We start from the raw sequence: 17,324 nt of genomic DNA, 5'->3' as shown, positions 1-17,324 counted from the left end.
GAAGGCCCTGATGAGCACTCCATTTGAAAAAACACAAGCCTCTGATTTGAGCCTCTTTCTCTTTACAACGCTAACCCAGTTAAAAAAAAAAAGTTATTTCAAGAAATCCTGTGAAACAAATATGTAAAATCCCAATTCCACTATCAAGATATTCGCACAAATAACCTACACTCTCTGAAAAAGGTGTGAAAATACCTGTTGATCATGTCATCCAACTTTGCCAGGTCTGTGTGTGGAAATGCAGGCTCCTCATCTTCAAGCTGGGGTGGAGCATCTCGTTGGCCCTGCTCATCAGGCGGGGTAGCTGGGGAGTTCTCATTGGAAGAATCAGGTGAAGAAGTCTAAAATTGGTATGGAAAATACTTTAAATAGTGCCTGCACTTCCATGCCACTTATTTTGGCATTTTTCCTTCACATTGTGTTTCAAAGAATCACTTGAAGTAAGTACCTGTCGTCATAAAATATAATAAAATCATCTAATTTCAGATTTATTAACAAAAACTAGAGCATAAAATGTGCTATACGCTTTCCATCCTGACAGTTTAAAAATTAAGCTACCTCCCCAGTGAGGAAAGCGTGGGTTTTTTGTAACAGATTACTACTTTCAGCAGGCAACCTACCTAGAAGGTGAAAATAAAAGTCTACAGGCATGCTCCAGTTTTTACAAATCTTCTGCAGAAAAGATGACTATTTTAGGTAGAAAGACAAACTTCAGCAACAGCACAGAAGAAAATGATCATGAAAAATATTTTCTAAAAAAGTTTGTTAAAAATGAGTAACACACTACTACAGCTGGCTACTTACCAACCTCCAAGAACATGGTTAGTTAAGCCCATTTTGATGGGCCATGCAAATACAATGCATTTTGTAGATGCACGCTTATTCATATACAGAAATAGTATGAATTGACAATAATAAAGATCCAAATCAGAACAGCAAGATTTAGGAGGACAAGGGAGGACCAAAACCTCATTTTTCACATGTTGTACTGTGTCTGGCTGGCATGGAGTTAATTTTCTTCACAGCAGCCTGTACGGTGCTGGGTTTTGGATATGTGACCGAAACAGTATTGATAACACACCAGGGTTTTTGGCTGTTGCTGAACAGCACTTGCACAGATTCAAGGCCTTGTGCTTCTCCCTCTGTCCCCCAGCAGTTAAGTAGGCTGGGGTGGGCAAGAGGCTGGGACCTGGACTGACCAAAGAGATACTCCATGCTATATAGTGTCATGCTCAGCAATAAAACAGGGGCGGGGGGGAGGGAGTGAGTTTTTCCCCAAGGTAGCTGTTGCTGGGGGACTAGCTGAGTATCCATCAGCTGGTGGTGAGTGACTGCGTTTGCATCGCTTGTTTCCTCCCCTGCCGCTGCACTTATTAAACTGCCATTATCTCAACCCATACAATTTCTCACTTTTCCCTTCAGATTCTCTTCCCCGTCCCACTGAGGTGGAGGGAGAGAGCAATGGGGTGGGGGCTTACCAGGCAGCCAGGGTCAGCCCACCACACAATGTTCCAAAAAACAATTCATTCTCAGGAAATAACAACAATTAAGCCTTATGGTATTAAGCAAATATCATCTTCACATTGAATTAAGTGATAAAGTGTGGCTTTTCTTTTAAATGGGTTTGGCTGCACTGTTTAAAAGCATCTTTTCTGCCATTTTTTCCCCAGCAAAAAATAATCATCACATTATAATGTAGTTTTTGAAAGCAGGAGAGCCTGGTCAAAAACATGCTGAGTTGTTCAGGAAGTCTAGTACAATGAACGGAGATGTAGATGAAGCTGGTCTTAAAGAGCTGATATCTGCTTGTAAGCTGTTTTATCCAAAAAGTGCTTTTGCAGAACTGAGCGTAAACTGAACTCACAGAGAGCAGTTTTACCACTCTGTGGCAGGTAAGTCTACAATGTGGTTCTGAGGCAGCTTCTGATATTATTCCCCAAAGGCTTCTTATCCAAAAGAAATATACTTGAAAGAACTATGCCACTGCCCGAAAAGGGAGCATCTTTTGCAATGCAGTGCTCCCTAACAGCATCTACTTCACCAATAGCACTGCCTTCATCCCTCAAAATCTTTTTGTACTTCCAGACATACACAAAAAATATACCTAACTTAACTAGATATCTCTAGGAATATACAAACTCAAATAATTCAGAAACACTATTTCTAAAGAACTTTATATTTAGACAACTTGATTGTTAATTTCATACCTGATTCTGCTGGAGGGGAGGCTGGGACTGTCCATCTGGAGCCTGGCCCTGGCTATCATTCCCTCCTACCGGAGAGCCACGAGTCGTGGCTGTCATACTCGACACAGGGCAGATCTTTGCAATTTTGTCTGCTTATGTAGTTGTTGTGAGAGAAGAAATTATAGTCCGCTTAGTAAAGTTGAAGTACCAGCATATGCTTGCCTTAAAAAGCTCCAACTCAAGAACATGCCATCTTGCAGAGACCATTGCATAACCTGAAAAAAAAAAAAAAAAAAAAAGACAATGTTATATTGACACATGCTTATAAAATAAATTTGTACCTGGAAAACAACACTACAAAAACAAATACACTGCTGTAAATAAACTTTTTTATTAGACTTGGCACTTCTTTTCATTGAGTACAACTGACATCAGAATAAGGAAACATTTGAAATATTCAATGTGATTTTAACATTCTAAGTAAAACTACACTGTTAGTTACCTCTATACCACTGAGAAACTGACACATATACAAAATGCAGCTGTTTACTCTGATTCTATCCTACTTGAAATGCCACAGCAGATTTTCAAATTGAATTCAAGATGCTGATCAATGTCTATGTAGAAATGACACGGTTAAGAGCACAAACAGCTAAATTTGTCATCTTTTCAAACACTCTTCTGATACTGTCCAACTGCCGATGTCTGAGATGGAGTTAGAGATTGCTTCTACCTCAGCTAAAACTAATGGAGACCCTGCAGCCAAACTTCTATTAGCACATCAGTATCTACCCAGGGTACTTGATCTGTATTCCTTTCTTCTAGCATGCACCTATGAAAGCCTGGGTCCACTGGCCTTTCAGGCCCACTGCAAAGTCCATCACATACCCACAAAGTATTTTTAGTGGATTATACAAAGAAAATTGTGATACCAGATTTTTTTGTTGATCTTGTAATCATGATATACCAGCAGTTCAATAATCACTATGTATTTCAGCTTCACTGTGTAAAATTTAAATATAAAAATAAAAAGTTGTATCAAGTTATACCAGCAATTCCACTCTATATCACAGCAGACTGTGTAACCATGGAAGACAAAACATAATTTTCCAGCGCAACTCAGACTTCCAAGCACTACATAAACCAACAACAGTACTCAGAACGTTCAAAAGACAAGTAGGGTGATAGAAGGAATTGTATGAGCTTTCAGCAAGATTCATTTCACAGTGCTAAGTTCCCGATTCAATCAGCAAAAGCTTCGAGTTAACAAGCTAGACTGAAATTTCTGCTGTAACACCATGCATATTTGTAACTGCTTTGTTACGATGTCTCATCTCAATTTTATTTTCAATGCTGTTATCTTTCTCTAAGACACTCTAAAATACTTTCCTAAATTGCGCAGATTTGCAAGCCCAGGTACATATACAATAAAAATTTTGACTGAATATGCTATTTCCCCCCTGCCATTCTCCAGTATTAACAGCACCAACAAATTTAGAGATCTCTAATATTGACACAAAAATAAAGTTCACTTTTGAACAAAACTGTATTCCTTGAATACAGTCAATTGTAATCCATCCCTACCCTTCAGAATTCATATTCAGAGGGCTTAGTAAAACTGCTAGATCCAGAAGAAAGGCATCACCAACTCAAATTTTCTCTAGGAAGAAACCAGTTTTTTAAATGCAGTTTTTAAAGCTAACATTTTAACTGGTATTCTTTTTAAAATGCCCTCCTCTACGTATTTAATTATTTTCTATTGATATTTATAAAGATCACTAGGTTGAAAGTATGAGCAAGACTAAGATTCCTGACATATAATAGTCTACTGCAGTTCAACGCAGTCAGTTCCCCTGCACTACTTGATTGAGGCTTCTAGGTACTTGCATAAACCAATGAAATCAAACTTCTGCCAGCTTACATTGTACTTTTCAACAGCCCTAAGCCAACTCTACCACCACAATAAACCTTACTTAAATCAGCACCGTTCTTCCTCAGCAGGTCTGGCTCATAATCCAGTCTCTCAAAAACTTGTGCTGGCACAAGGAGTGAGGCAGCAAAGACGCAAGAAAAGGGTGAAACGGCTCCTTTCAGCAGCAATCCTGGTCTAGGTTGCCTTAAACTGCAGAAAGTAGTGACCACAGACAGGTGTGGTTCCACTGTAACTTACATCAAGTGCAAGCTGCTTCAATCTCATCTCTTCCTCATTCTAATGCTTTTGGCTGAACTATCATGAAGTGAGCCGGTTCGAAGTACTAAAGGAAACAACAACAAAAATAAACCCCAAACTCCCAAAGACTGTGATTATTTTTCAGTTTCTTTAATTACCTGAACTGGTGAACTGCAAGGCCAGAGAGTACTCATCCTAATGCTAGCCAAGACAGAACTCCAGGTCTCCTGTTAGACTGGCTTACACTAGTGTGGATTTACCCTCAGATTTTGCCTCTGTGTTTAGTTGAAGGGTCTTGGCAAAGCATTCTTGTAAATTCCTTTCTGCTTAAGGCGAGTGACATAATTTAACTAGGAAATACAAGAAAACTATTACTGAAATAACCAACTTATTCAAAATACTGTAAATTCACAGAGGAAAACAAAATCTGTGTAACAAAAATATACAGAATTTTGCAGACACTAGTAAATACAGAACATTTACATAAAGGAGTAACGTATCTTTTTCTTCCTCTTATTTAGTGACTACTTAAGACTCTAATCACGATACTCTATGCATATTACTTAAATTACGTTCCCAGAAAAGTTTATTTCAGGGCCTCCAGAGAAGTTCACTTGGCTTGGCCACACGTGTAAGACAAGTCCAACTTCATGAGTTCATCACTTCTCCCTCCAAATCGTGTGACATCCTCAGAGATACAAACGTAACTGCAAGTTACACTGCAGCTAATTAAAACCACTCCACTTCCGATATATGGTCCGGTTGCTTCTTGTATCTGCATATTCTAAATTGCAAGGATATCCTTGTTCAGGTATCTTCCTTCTAATTACAGAGAGTATATAAACATATTTTTGTAAGCACAAATCATCATCCAATTTATGATTTTTAAACAGTACTAGAAGAGTAATTTACCAGTCCTGTTTTCAGACATTGATTTAATCATTTATGTTTTAGAGAAAACATCAAACCGCGTGCCCACAGAGAACAGACTACTGCTTTAATCTCTCTAGAACTGATTAACCATGAAATTTCAAATTCCCATCATGTCTTTAATTCAGACTATTCAATTTTTCAGCAAGGCACAGTTTGGCTCAGCTCAAGAATAGCCTTTGCACCTATCTATAATTATTTTGATTATTTATAAACAAATGTAAACTGATGCAGTGACGCCTTGGTTTTGAGTATGCAGGCACCTGAACAGAAACAATTCAAACTGCCTATATCCAGCTGAATTCTAATGGAGACTACATTAATTTTTATATACTTCTCATTTCTATGATGTTTGATTTTGGATTCAGCATACTAAGCCATGTTAAAAAAAAAATATAAATCTTTACCCAAAGCTTTGAATGGGTGTTTTGATACTGTGTCAAGATGGAGATAGACATCTATTAAATGACAAACTAACTACTCCATTGTTAATCAAGTGGTGTATGAGGCGATGAAGACTAAGTCAAATGAAGCCAACTGAGCAAATTCCAATCTGCCATGCTTTTCACATCTCCTTATGGCACCCTGATCCACCACTAAATCATAGCTGAAAGTCAGCTTTTCTTTCACCTGACTCCTTGTCATTTTAGTAACACCAGGAAAAGACAACTATAGTTTTTTGACTCCGCATGCTCCGCATTCAGAAGACACCACCCGCTACAAGTACCATTTCCACAGAGCACCAGCAGACCGCACAGAGGACGCCGGAGGGAGGGTCCTCTGCTTCCAGGCTCAAGCATTCAGTGCAGCTGCACATCTGAGCCTCACCTCACCTTCCGCAGCCAGCAACCTCACACCTGTGTGGTACAACAGGTTGATTTTCTTTGGGGAAGAAATCAAATCAAGCACCTTTTCAACAGCCAGGAAAAAACCATCAGACATAGGTTCCTGGCTAAGTGCTAGATAAGAAGCAAGTGTATGTATATGTACATACTGCTCTGCTACTCGACAACATGTAACAGCAAATAAAAAGGATGGCATTTTAGCATATAATGATCAAGGAACGTACATAATTTTCTAATACAGTTGACTTCTAGAACCACTTTCATTTGAGTTTCTCAAAGCCACCTCCTCAAAAGTAACTGAAATACCCCAGTACATACAGCCTTTCTCCTAAATTAGCTACGTATAATATAAAACCTCAGAAAAAAGCAAATACAAGGTGACAGATGACAGTGTCAGGCCTCAAAATACAATTTATTATTCTTGTGCATTACCTAAGCCCTATTTAGGGACACAGACCTATTTTTCCTTTATTTAAAGTTCTCTGGTAATACACAAGTGAGGATACATGCCATTAAAAAAACCTACTCTGCAATGTGGTAACAATGTATGCCAGGATACTAGTCTACTCAACATGTAACAACAGGGCTTTCGAAAAATCATACAACTATGCTAAGAAAAAATATAATTCTTTTTTCTCTAGCATTTTTTATAGAATGGCATTCCTATCTTATTGGGACTCACAGAAGATGTGCTTTTTCATCAGAAGTGCCGTACTGCAAAAAAGCTTAACTGCAGCAATACAGATTTTAGGTTGAAAGGTACCACGGATTTGTTTCATATATTCATAGGATTCCAGGAACTGCCTTCTTAAAATCCTAATAAATACTGACTCATCACAAGGTTTGTGACGTGATTCTAGTCTAAGAATTCTAGACTTAGGAATCTAACCTTCTACCCTATTCCTTTATTTCAATCAAAACGCCTTCTCATCTAGAAACACCTCCCCCAAAACTGTAACACTGACCTAATTCAGTAGTTACAATCTATACACACCCCCACACATTTATCTTTTTCTTTCTCCTCTGAGCCTTGTGTCTTTCAGGAAGGAGGAAATTATTTATAGAATCAGAATAGAAAACTGGTGGTCCCAGCAATTTGCTCATTAACACTGACATGCTCTAAAATTGAAATGTATTCAGTGATTAATAAAAAACTTGTCATTAAGCTGCTATTCAGTAGAGCAAGAAGTGTCTAACTTTCAATGTTTAAAAAATACCCGATAAGCAGCAGAGAAAGTTATTTCAAATAGTTTATATTACAAAGACAATTAATTTAGAGTCCTTCTCCTAGTAAAGAAGTCAGTGTATATGGGACTTAGTCAACTGCATCAGACTCCGACACATTATTTCAAAGCAATAAATTTTTAAGTCATACAGTAAAAAATTTTTAGTAACTGTAATTGCTACGAACTAAAACTATTCTCATTGAAAACGAGGTTACTTCAAGAAACGTTTCTCGTTGATCTTTCCACATCATACATCTGAAATGAAGACACTTGTTAGCTTAAGTTTCTGGAACACTGGGAAGATCCATGCAAACATACAACTATTTGCCCTCAATATCATACCACAAAATAAAGAGGGATGTCCTGAAACGTATTCAGTTGTTTCAGGTTTGGTTGGGGTTTTTTTTGGTTTTGTTGTTTTATTTTTTCCTCCCACTTCAAAGCTTACTGTTGAGACTAAGTGTAGCTAAGCTACATCTACTTAATGGTATGTGACTTCATTTCATACAAGATGCTCCTTCACCTACCATTCCCATGAACTTAAGCAAGCAGTAAAAGCACAGAAAGTGAACTTCCAAAAGAAAGCATCACTGCTTTTGTCAGGTCAAGGGCAAAGCAGAGAGACCACAACTTTCAATCCCATAAATATGGTCTCAAAGGAGTCATCTAAACGCATTCAAATCTTCAAGTACCAGCTACGCAGCATTCTGTGCTGAAGAGACTGTAGAGGAACGCTGCAGAAAATGCCAGTTTTAAGCAGTGATGTTTCCTCCTCCTTGAGTAATAAATACAAATATTATCTGTGTTATAGACTTACAGACTTCCTGCTGGTTTCCACCTGTATTTTACAGCACTGGGGAACTTACGCAGAGGTCTGGTTGAAAATTTAAAGTTCTGAGGACAAAGACCGAAGCTTAATTCGAACGAGACTTGAGGAAAACAAAAAGTTCAACAAACTCAAAGAAAGGGAAATGCCATATTTACACCTTGTGTTAGGAGAATTAAAATCCTTGTCCATGTAGTACAATTCAAGAACAGAGACAGAGAATTCAGTATTTCTCCCATCACTATTTAAAAAAAAAAACAAAACAAACCCAAACAACTAGACATAGAAGGTTTAATGCTACAAAGAGCAATTTTTTTTTTTTTTAAATATAGCTCTGTTACAGCAAAACCATGTGATTTATTTAATCTTTTGAAAAAAATTTTCCAAACAGAAAACTGGACAATGGTACTGGTTTCTCATGTAACCGGACTTGAAACATACTGATGAAGAGCAGAATCTGACTACATTTAACTGTTTCAGGTGTAAGACATAGCCTAAGCTTACAGTTTTCAGATTCCGTTTTTAGGTGATTACAAGTAAAATCTTTCCTCAGGGTTCTCTGGCTAAATCTGACCCCCTTCCATCAAAAGTTTTTCAGTCTCAATAGAAAATTCTCATTGAAATGCCAAGCTTGGGGCCCAAGAAATTCTAACCAAAGCAAACTATATTCAAGCTAAGGCTGAGAACCGAGTACTTGGCTCTGCACGTCAAGGTAACAAAACGGACATATTTTAAATGTAGTAACTTCTTGTTTCCACATGGAATAACTTCCTCAAACTTAAAAAAACCCCAAGGAAATCTCTTACACCACTCAAAAGACCATCTTACTTCAAGGCAATAATCAATGAAGTCAGGCCCTGAAAGGGAACTGGACAGCAGCAAAAAGTGCCTTTCTCTGAAAGACGTTCACTTGTCAATAATCCTTGATGCATTTAACAGTTAGATAGTGTACCACTGGTTACTTAAGGTACATGATGCTTTTTCCCAGATAATGTAACAAGAGGTCAAGCCTTCAGATCATAGGCTTAGGTCTGGCTACCAAACAGAAAAGTCTATTTCAGTTCGTGTTCTGAACGAGAAGTCTTTTGCTCATGTGACAATCAATAGAGGAGAACAGCAAAGATAGAGCACCAAGAAAGCAAGCAGTCAGTTCCTTACATACGAAATCAGCAAATGTTTTTTTGTTTTTGTTGTTTTATTTTTTCCCCCCACTTCAAAGCTTACCGTTGAGACTAAGTGTAGCTAAGATAAGATAACAGTGGTCCCTTCACCAAGCTGTGGCCCTGCTGCCCTGCTTTTCTGCAGGCATATGTTTCACAACAGTGTCCTGGACAGAACGCTGAGCAAGACTGAGCTTCTCGCCCAGTACAGCCATTCCTTCACTCTTGGGAGCTTTCAGTGGGAGTTACACTGGTTCCACTGGGATGAAACTGTATCCTCAATGATATTCAATATATCTGAATGACAGAAGGAAAAGGGCCATCAAAGTTCACCATCCAGAACACTTTAAGAACACTTTTTGTTCCTAAAAGCATTAATCCAAATCCTAATAATTGCCAAGATGTTACGCTACTAAGACTTTTTTAAAATCTTACTTCATTTTAAAAAGGGATAATTAACTTTTAACGTTAATTCAGATTGAACTTGACTGCTCTGCCTTTTCGCTACAAAGAGCATTACTATTGGTGCTCAAAGGTCAATGGGAAAAATCAAAATATATTCCCAGTATTACGGGTAAGAAAAAAAATATTTTAAAAAAATTCACTCACGTAATAAAGGCTTTTCTCAGCAAGACATTAATTTTTACAGCAAAGCATTGGGGAATAGAGGAAATTTAAAAATTGCTGAGCATTGAGGTATCAATGGCTTCCTACTAGCTGCTGAAGCACACTATAAAAGGGCAAAGAAAAGTTTTGGGAACGTACAGAATGGGATGCATTACAAAGTCTGAAAGAGACAATAGACCAGAAACCTAAGTTTACACAGTAATACTCATCTCCATGTTTTCTCTGCATGAGGATGCACACAATACAGCCTACAATTCTTGACAATTAATATTCTTCATAAAAGCATACAGATGTAAACTGTATTTCTGTACTAGCATTGAAAGGTTGGCTTTTTTTATTAATTATAACAATATCAAGCAGTAGTTCAGAAAACAACAGGACAGTAATAGCAACAGGCTCGGTTTCCTAGTAGAATGAATCTTTAAAGCTGTTTCAGAAGAACATATAGGTTTGTATATTAATGCAAGTAGAATCATAGAATTGCCTAGGTTGGAGGGACCTTTCAGATCATCTAGTCCAACCATCAACCTAACTCTGACAAAAACCATCACTAAATTACATCTCTAAGCACTATGTCTACCCATCTTTTAAATACCTTGAAGAAAATACCTTGCAGAAAACATCTCATTTTTCTTGCACTTAAAACAAAATTTAATTTTGCATGAACATATTGCAATATACTAACAAAACAGAACGATGTATCCAAAAAAATTTTTTTCTTCATGCCATTCATTTAATACAGTCTTCAAATTTATTCTAATTGATTATCCTTATTTTTTAGCTAATATGTATTTCCTAGTACACACATATGATTATCATTTATAATACATTTAAAACATCCTAGCAACCACCATATAAATCATTAAATAAATGATAAGCATCTCAGCCTCTTCTGCCATGATATTAAGTAGTATTCCTGCTCTGAATCTAAACACAAAAGATGCATCAATATCATAACAAAAAACTCAGTTTCCAATATTTAGAATGTAATATATTAAAACAACTTATACTAAATATTTTAAAATCAGAAAACCCAGATAAGCTGCACTGAAGATTTTTAAGATATGATCAAGAATCCAGAGAAATCTGCAGACATAACTTCTACTAGATCTTGAAAAACAGGATATAGTCCAAAATAGCACAGAAAGGAAGGGGGTGGGGAGTAGGGGGAATGGAGAGAAGAAATCAAGCTACCATCTCTGGACATACACCCGTTTAGTGAAACTCACGGCCATTAATGTAACTTCCCACGGTGTAATAAATAAGATCAATTTAACACTTTATCATAAATGTGAAAGACGTTACTGACTATCTGAATTTCTGTACTGCGTTTTTACATACTTGTGTGATTAAATTTACAATAAACAAAACAGGTTTAAAAAGCCCAATAATCTCCACTGATTGAAAACAGAATTAACACCACAATTTTAACAAACAGGAACAACATTCCTAGACAAACACTTCACATACCAATTCTCAGTCCCATACTATTCAATATTAGCAGGAACGTAGACAAAACTATAAAATTACTAATAAATTTTGCACATGGCACACAAAACAATGGGGTGATAAACAATGACAACATGTCACAGAGTAATCTGGATCATCTGATACATTTGGCACAATAAAACGTGCACTAACATAGCCAAGGATCAGGTCACTCACCTAGAAAAAAAGGTCATAAAGGAAACTTCATATATATTGGGAAATATGACCAGAAGCACGATTAGTCTAGAAAAGCAACAGCATGTGAATATCACAATTATATTTTGTAGCAACAATAAATCTCAGGACTGTTGTCTTTTTAACAGCAGCTTATAATTTTGGTCTCAGAACTGATATGAAACTTGTGAATTACAGCCTTTCAGATCTAGAAAAAAAATTAGCAGCAACAAAGATAGCCTCCACACCAATTAGCTGCCCCAGTGAGGTGAGAATGCAACATGCTGAATCAAATACCTGAACCCATTAGAAGACTGGCCACAGAACAGAACACCAGAGACCATCCACTTCCAAGGCAGACTAAGTGTTCTGGAGTTTCCAACTGGTATTTATCTTGCTCCCTTGCAATAAGGGAGTAAAGACGTCCTTTTAAGACTATTTCTACTCTCTTCAACTTTTGGGCCTATCAAAGGAGAAAAAGAACTGAGAAGGCAGCAGGTAAGTACTCTACACACTGTATTTCTAACTGACATTTTCTTTTCAAAAAAGCAATCATTGTCAATCAAGCACATAAAATCAGAAAAAGCAACGAGGACCTGCTTTTCCTCTACAACTTTTGAGAAGAGATACACAATTTTCTACACATGGCATAATATTTCCTTTTCAGTTCTGAAGCCCAAAGTTATAAATATAGTAAGATATTATTTCATGCTAAGAGCTTTTAAGTTGTAGACTTCAAGAACAGAACCAACACATCTAAAATGTGTGTTTTGCAAATCTTTGGCTAGTCATGTAAGAAAACATTTGAAATAGCACACAGATCTAAGACGACCAGCTAATATCACTACCAACTATATACAGATGCCCTTTCAATTAAAAATAATGTCCATACACAGAAACCATCTTTAAACTCAACTTGTAAAGTGTAAATAATGAAGAGTAATATATTCAGTAATACCGCTCTTCATATCAAGAAAGAAGGGGAGGACGCTGAATGCATTCCCAGAACACCAAGTAACAAGTATTTCCATCCATTGCAATTCTCCCACTGAAAGGGGTTAGGAATTCTGTCTTCCAACACAGAAGGAACTAAGTACCGTGATATTGTTACAAATTTGCATTTGAAATTAAAGCAGACAGGAGATATAAAATATAGCGAAAATACAGAACTAAATGGGGAGAAAGGTCTAGGTTTAATAGGTTCGTTACAACATCACTACTATCAGAGTGTAAAAAAATTACTACCAGCTATGCACAGGAAAGAATAACGGTTAAGTCTTCAGCATTAAAAAACAAAGCCAAAAGGCTCTTAAAAGGAATTAAATCATGCCAGAAAGAGAGCACTAAACACCATTTTTACCGAAGTCTGGTCTTCTTGAACACAAGAACTCAGCAAGAAATTCAATTCACACAATCCAAGAAGTATACTAGCTTCTACAAATCAAATCTTATCTTGTTAATGTTAACTTTTTACACAACTCAGCTAACGTAAGAAAATGGTCTATTACATTTATGTTTTTGTGTTGAGCAGTACCCATTTTTAAAGTACTGGAGCAAATTAAAACAAGAAAAACTTTGTTTGTAAAAAGTTGCCAGTTTCACTTTCGTTTCATTTTGTGAGATCAATGTCCTCAATACTACACTTTGCAGTAGCTTAAGCCTACTTGATTTTGTTTGTATTTGGACATTACATCATTTCACAGCAAAGAATGTTTTGGGGATTTTTTTATTTTGCTCAGATTTGACATAAGCAGTCTGCAATATTCATTCAGGTTGATGTAAATAAACAAATGCTGATGCATCTACACAGATTTTTCTTCCAAACTGCAAACTCCAGTTTCTTAGCCACTTCAGAAGCTCCTTCAATTCCATCTTTAGGAAGGGATAATCCTTTCATGATCAAATCCTTGGACTTTTAACTTCACAAAAGCTTTGAGGTTCACATCAGATACTGTGAGGGTAGCAGCAAAACGACTGATACATATCCAAAACTTTAGTTCTGCAACTTATGCAGGAAGTTTTTACTGTTATTTTAGGTTGCATTAGATTCTATACTTTCTCTCTAAATCAGGTCCTACGGTTAACCAGAAAAGAACATGAGTTTTGTAAATTCCAAAAAGCGACGACAAAGCATCTCACTTCTTTTGGGGAGTTGGGCTCAAACCTTTTATGACTGCTAAGAACCTTTATCCTCTAGCTCTGCTGACCTTTGAAACTTTCTTGGAAGTTGTGTTTTTCTTTTGCTGCAGGGCTCGCTCACAAAGAAATCTCAGGTTTTTTTAGCACAATTTTGTAGGCAGGATTGATAAAGTTAAAACTATGAAGTATCCACCTCTTCCTCCAACGAATAGAACAGAATATTTAAGAACAGAATATTTTTCAGTTGGAAGGGACCTACGATGATCATCTAGTCTAACTGTCTAAAAATTACAGATAACATTAACTACAGACAAAAATCTAAAAACTTAATGACAAAAGTATAAACCAAAAGCGCTCCCTTTGATCTGCTATACTGGCGCATTTTAATACTATTCACAACTTCAATTCTTCCTGCGGAACAGAGCAATAAAGGAAGCAACACTTCAACATCCCATCCTTGGAAGATCCCACCAAACTGTACAAACGTTCAAATCATCATTTCTCATGTTCAGTAGCATCAGTAGCCCTGGTTTGCCAGAGAGATACCTAAATATATTGCGACTTCTGTTATTTTTGATGAGGTTCATACATTCTATACCAGGCTACCCGTCAGTGCTGAATGGCTTTTGCTTCCTTCATTCTTTCTCAATTATTTGAAGGGAAGCATAATGGCATCTTCCAGGTTCATTCCACTTTGGCTTTAAAACACAAAATTATTTATAGTATACCCCACTTAAGGCTTTACAAGACTCAGCACTATAAATATTCGAAACATTGTTGAAAGTCATTCAGCCAATGAATTATGGCTATTACTACATGTTATTTTTTAATACATTTTACTTGCATGCTATTCTTTGTTAATTCATGCTTAGACACAGCACCTGACGTACCACCACAGCATGCAATACCCAATGCCACTACCACAATTGTACTATAAGGCTTCTGTTAGAAAACTGAAGTTTAAAGTCAGCCTGCAAAAATCAGGCTAGCCCCTTCTGACTCTCTTCATGTTTTATAATAAGAATTTAAGGGCTTTTCTAAACTATGTTAAACATTACACTAAAGAAAATTATTCAAAGTCTATACTCTTAATATCCTGTGACACTATCAACAAATAATAGAAAATTTCCATCAAAGTATAAAATTAACGCAACTTATTGCTTGGTTAACTGCAAATAGTTAAAGCATGTTACAGCATCTAAACCAGACATTAAGTTGGAAGCATTTTACGTTCTTGAATCATGACAAAATTAACTTTGTGAAATACCTAGATATTTTGAAATGCTTTAAATTCAAATACTTTAAGTATTCGCATTATTGTACTAACCTTAATTTAACTTTTTTTTTAAAAAAAACCTCTGCTTTTCATGTAATATTCAATCAGAAAGCACAAACTAAGCACAGGAACTCAGACACTACCATCATCATGCATAATTTAAAATGTCTCAAATACAGAAGTGATATCAGCGTTAAAATTCATGTTTCAATAAGCTTCTTCATAACTGCTTAACAAACTTAGCCAAACTTCCAACTAGTTTTCAATGTACCAACTGCCTAACTCAGCCTGGAGATTTTTGTACAGTTCCATGCTAGTTATCTGCAAGTAAGCATTTTGCCATTTCCTGTTGCCTTACAACCATTTCAGTCTGAAGATACTTGCTCTGAAAAATCAAGCTTGCACAATCTCAGTAGAGGTGTTATAAGATGATAGCTAATTTTTAAGACTGTCTGCCTTAAACATGCTCCATTCCAACTAAACTCATACAAGCCACCTGCCTAAGCAGACTGAATGCTCAAGAAATCACTGAAAACGATCTACCTGCTCCAGAGAACTTGTATCGCAACTCCCCTTCAAAATCCTGGCCTCTCTGCAGGGAAATAAGAAGTGGCAACAGGAACAGCAGTTTTGCCTTCTGTCTTAATGCTCCTTCTGCCAATGCAACAAAGGCTGCAGTTTATATAAATGCAAAAAGGTAAATGCAGAGGAAGTTGGATAAGAACAAAAGGAAGCTCCTAGAAAGTATGTTGAGAATCAAGCAGAGCTGGAAACAGGAGAGTTATTTCCACTATACCCACTGCCCCACAGAACCAAAAAGTGACTCCACTGTCCCAGAAACTTCATATTCCTTTATCTAGAAAACCTATCAAAAAGCATGTCATAACCTTCTTTATTGAGAAATGCAGGAGATAATGATCAACTACTACCACATCCTAAGGACAGGTCTAAAAACTCTGAAAACCATCATTCAAGAAAACAACCCACCACACAAAAAAGCAACCAAAACACACATTATTATTAATCTCCCTGCACTGAAAATGGTTAACTTATAAATCCCATAAACCCCCTTGCTAAAGAGCATATCCCTTCTGTACACAAAATAGACTATAAAGATACCAGTTTTCAGCTGAATCCACCAACAGGCCAAGAAAGACAAGAGGAATGTTTTAACCGTTCTTTTTAGGGACTAGCACAAAGTGTCAGCAACAGAACTCACATAAGGTAGTTTTGCCACCGCAGTGTGTACATCGATCTTCCACTGTGGGAACCTCAGCGAGAAACAGCAAGCTTAATCCCCAGTAAGAGTATTATATCCTAGTAAATTTTAGGACAGAAGTTTCATTGTATTTCTGCATGTGGACAAACCTTAGCTGAAGGTACAGCTTCACAGTCTGTCTGAAACCAGGTAAGTCTCCACTGCCACAAGAAGAGAAGGAGGACGCTCTTGCTTGCTCACTTTCATCCTAACCACCTTCTCACCTCTAGCATTAGCCCCTGCGTCACCACATAGTCAGCCAGATCAAGAAGCCAATCTGGCTGAAAGGTAACTGGGGGAAAGGAATGAAAATCATTTTAGCTTTCAGCTGCTTCACATGCCATAGGAACACTAACAATGGCAAAAGAAACAGGCAGAATATATAACCATGGATAGAACCCACTCTTTCAGCGTCACTGCAAATCTACCATGAAATATACCCTGAAAGAGGAGGAGAAAGGAAGGAAACAGAATATGGATAATTATAGTTAGCACATATTTAGCTATGATAGCAACCGAGGTTCACATATATTAGAGCAGAGATGAGTCTTGACAACACAGAAACGTCATAAAGATGAAATTTTTCTCAAGCATATTGGACATCACAGGAAAAGCATACAGAGAAAGCTGTTTGGTATATGATAAATGCCAGGAATGTCAGTTCATGAACAGTACAAGTTCAGTCATGAAAGAAATACTAAGTAGTGGAGCAAATAAGGCTAAGTGTGAGAAGTCTAAGAAGGTGAAGGCAAAAAACAGTCTTTGCCCTGGAAATTATGATAAAGACAGTGAAAGACGTAACAGATTGCAGTGAGCCAGGAAAATTAATTTAGCAGTACCACTTTGAATAATCTGACCACAAGTACATAAATCAGTGACAAAGCTACAGCAGGTAAAGCAGATGATGTGAAACACAGAAGCTGGTAAAAATCTTACTTCTGCTGACAAAAAGAAAAAAAGGCTAGAGTTAGGAAACAGTAAACAAGACTGCACGATTCAAATATCTGGAAATTCAGGTC

At 37.0% G+C, this 17,324-nt stretch overlaps 1 protein-coding gene across 3 annotated transcripts in view; it reads right to left on the bottom strand.

The window, feature by feature from the left end:
- USP9X (ubiquitin specific peptidase 9 X-linked) overlaps positions 1 to 17,324 on the bottom strand; it is a 103,974-nt gene that overhangs the window by 76,263 nt on the left and 10,387 nt on the right. For 2 of the 3 annotated variants that reach the window (XM_063344002.1, XM_063343984.1), the window contains exons 2-3: positions 2,208 to 2,461; positions 196 to 341 (exon numbers count right to left, since the gene is read on the bottom strand). In XM_063344002.1, the coding sequence (XP_063200072.1) occupies positions 196 to 341; positions 2,208 to 2,303 (242 nt within the window). In that variant the 5' untranslated portion in view covers positions 2,304 to 2,461. Of the gene's footprint in view, positions 1 to 195; positions 342 to 2,207; positions 2,462 to 9,407; positions 9,428 to 17,324 lie in introns of those variants that run through there. The other variant, XM_063343993.1, reaches the window with a different exon arrangement.

The sequence above is a fragment of the Chroicocephalus ridibundus genome, chromosome 1 (genome assembly GCF_963924245.1).
Source record: "Chroicocephalus ridibundus chromosome 1, bChrRid1.1, whole genome shotgun sequence".
Taxonomy (NCBI): domain Eukaryota; kingdom Metazoa; phylum Chordata; class Aves; order Charadriiformes; family Laridae; genus Chroicocephalus; species Chroicocephalus ridibundus.
This window is presented reverse-complemented; position numbering and strand designations above follow the sequence as displayed.